Source organism: Rutidosis leptorrhynchoides, unplaced genomic scaffold (assembly GCF_046630445.1).
Source record: "Rutidosis leptorrhynchoides isolate AG116_Rl617_1_P2 unplaced genomic scaffold, CSIRO_AGI_Rlap_v1 contig321, whole genome shotgun sequence".
Classification (NCBI taxonomy): domain Eukaryota; kingdom Viridiplantae; phylum Streptophyta; class Magnoliopsida; order Asterales; family Asteraceae; genus Rutidosis; species Rutidosis leptorrhynchoides.
Window position 1 is genome coordinate 36,373 of NW_027266562.1, and position 2,840 is coordinate 39,212.

The 2,840-nt window shown below is 38.1% G+C and overlaps 1 protein-coding gene across 1 annotated transcript; it reads left to right on the forward strand.

The window, feature by feature from the left end:
- The first annotated feature begins 763 nt into the window (after positions 1-763).
- On the forward strand, positions 764-1,994 carry LOC139882875 (uncharacterized). Its single transcript, XM_071867129.1, has 3 exons — positions 764-825; positions 900-1,295; positions 1,763-1,994. Exons 1-3 carry the CDS (start codon positions 764-766, stop codon positions 1,992-1,994), a joined length of 690 nt encoding a protein of 229 aa, XP_071723230.1.
- The last annotated feature ends 846 nt before the right edge of the window (positions 1,995-2,840 follow it).

Sequence of the window (2,840 nt, forward strand, 5' to 3'; positions counted from 1 at the left end):
TTTCCACAAGCCTATAAAAGTAAGAGAAGCAAGAAACACCATAGCTAGTCTTCACCTATAGTCTGGGGAAGTGATAACGGACTAGGAGAGAATAGCTAATCAAATGGTCAATTTTTACAAGGAGTTACTTGGCAGTGATAATCATAATCGGGAGCATATAAATCTGACTATTTTGATGCATGGTCCATTAGTGTCGGAGGAACAGGCTGTTTTGCTTTGTAAGGATGTTACGGATGATGAGATTAAGGAGGCATTATGGGGGAATAGATAACAGTAAAATTCCGGGCTTGGATGGGGTCAATGCATTTTCTTCAAGAGAAATTGGCATGTGATAGGAGATGATTTTAAAGCAGCAGTGAAGCATTTTTTCCAATATGGGAATCTGAGCACACAGTTTAGTACAACCTTGCTAACAATCATTCCGCAAAAAGAATCTCCCGAGGGACTAAAAGATTATAGGTCAATAGCATGTTACACTATCCTTTACAAGGTGAACTCCAAGGTGATTACTAGTAGACTAGCCACACTACTCTCGACTATTTTTTCTCCGGTTCAATCAACTTTTGTGTCAGGAAGAGCAATATCTGATAATATTTTAATTCCACACGAAATTGTGAGGAATTATCACAAGAATTTGGGGGACCTGTATTGTGTTTTTAAAATTGATTTACGGAAAGTCCACGACTCGGTTTGTTGAGACTTTCTAGAGGAGATTTTATTGGGCTAACCATTTTCCTGTTATCTTTGTAAATTGGATTATGAAATGTGTGTGCTTTGTGTCCTATTCGTTGATGGTGAATGGAAGCATGAAGGATTTCTTTCCGGGTAAGAAATGATTGCGACAAGGAGACCCAATGTCCCCTCTTTTTTTTTGTATTGTGCATGGAGTATTTTTCCAGGTCCGTCTCAAAGCCTCCTTCTAACTTTAAATTCCACAAAAACTGTGAAGATATAGGGTTAAATCATCTATGCTTCGCGGACGATTTATTTCTATTTTGCTTAGGTGATGTAACTTTTGTAAAATGGCTCAAATCATGTTTAGATGGTTTTTACAGAGTCTCTGGCCTGCAAGTTAGTGAGGATAAAAGTTGTATCTATTTTAGTAGCGGTCATGAGGCATTGAGGGGCACAATTATTCGTGCTTGTGGTTTTAGCCTGAGAAGCTTGCCGGTCAAATATTTAGGAATCCCTTTTATATCTACCAGATTAAAGAAGAGTCATTGCTTAGAACTAGTGGATAAACTAACTGACATGTTGAATAGTTTGGAGGTGAGATCTTTATCTTATGCAACGAGGTTACAACTTCTACAATCAATGCTAAGAAACTTACATGTGTATTGGAGTTCAACTTTCCTCCTACCTAAAGATATTAGACGCCAAATGTAGGGCGCATTTATGGATAGGGAAAGACAATTTTAAGAAGATTCCTGTAGCATGAAATTTGGTGTGTAAGCCGAAGCAAGAAGGAGGGCTTGAGATAATAGACCTGGTGGTGTGGAACAAAGCAGCAGTAGATAAGCAAGTTTGGGCTGTTTTGGCTGGAAAACCTACTTTGTGGGCTACCTGGGTTACCTGCACCAAACTTGACCGGTTGAGCTATTGGGGTATTAGGAAACCACCAGATGCAAGCACAACATAAAGTAATTTGTTGGAGTTGCGTGATGACTTGAAGAAGTTTTACCGTTATATAATAGGAAATGGTCAGAAAATTTATTTTTGGCATGTTAGGCCATTAAGGATTTTTTCCTAAAATTTCTTATAGTGATGCATATCCAAAACGAGAATCTAAAGTCTCAAAGGTTTACATTAATGGCCAATGGAGGTTGTCTCTCCTTGGTACCAGACAAATTGAAGATGCATGGAACCATATTACTAGTACAAATATGGAGGCAAGTGCGGAGAACAAAATTGAATGGATTGCACATCCATCAGGCTCGTATACTATTGCCTCTGTTTATGATGTATTAAGATCAAAAGCTCCTATAGTGAACTAGTATAGACTTGTGTGGAAAAATGGTGTTATACCAAGGCATCAATTTATGTCGTGACTGACAATTAAATACATACGGGTTGTGAAAGCAAGGCTAGTGAAATGGGGAATGGCGCCAGATGATAGATGTGTTTTCTGTCAGCAAGGGTCGGAATCAAGAAATCATCTCTTTTTCACATGTGCATTCTCAAAGTTAGTATGGGAGGAGATTATGGGAATTGGAAGAATTGTAAGGCAACCTCAGTCTTGGAAGAGAGATCGAATTGCCATGGTTTGTAAGGAAATACTAGTAGAAAATTGGGCTAGCGCCACGCCAAATGTATCCACGGCCAAAAAAACGTGGTGTAAGGCTACCTATGGCCACAGTTTCATAAGCGTAGTAACATTTTTCGTCCACGAGTAGAAAACCGTAGCGTAAGATAGTTTACGCCACGATTTTTTGACCACGATAAAAATGCATGGTGTAAAAAGGACAATACATCACGATTTAGCAGACGTACAGATATATATTTCTTCCACGCTTTGAAAACCAAGGCATTTTGATGAACATGATTAATTAACTTTCTAGATTCCCCTTATCGTCTTGGGAAACACGATAATCTATCCTTTTATCTTCTCTTTCGATCTCGACCACAACACAACTCTCACTTCTTAAACCCTCATTATCTCATTCTCTCTCAATTTTTTCCTTCGAACGGCGATGAAAATCATTTCAAATGTACAAATTCTCTTCAAATTTCTCTATTAATTTTAGGTTATGGTATGTTGTGAGTGTCGTGGATGAATGATTTGATGTTGATTTTATATTTTGCATGCTTTTGAGGAATAAATTTATGGTTGCATGTACATG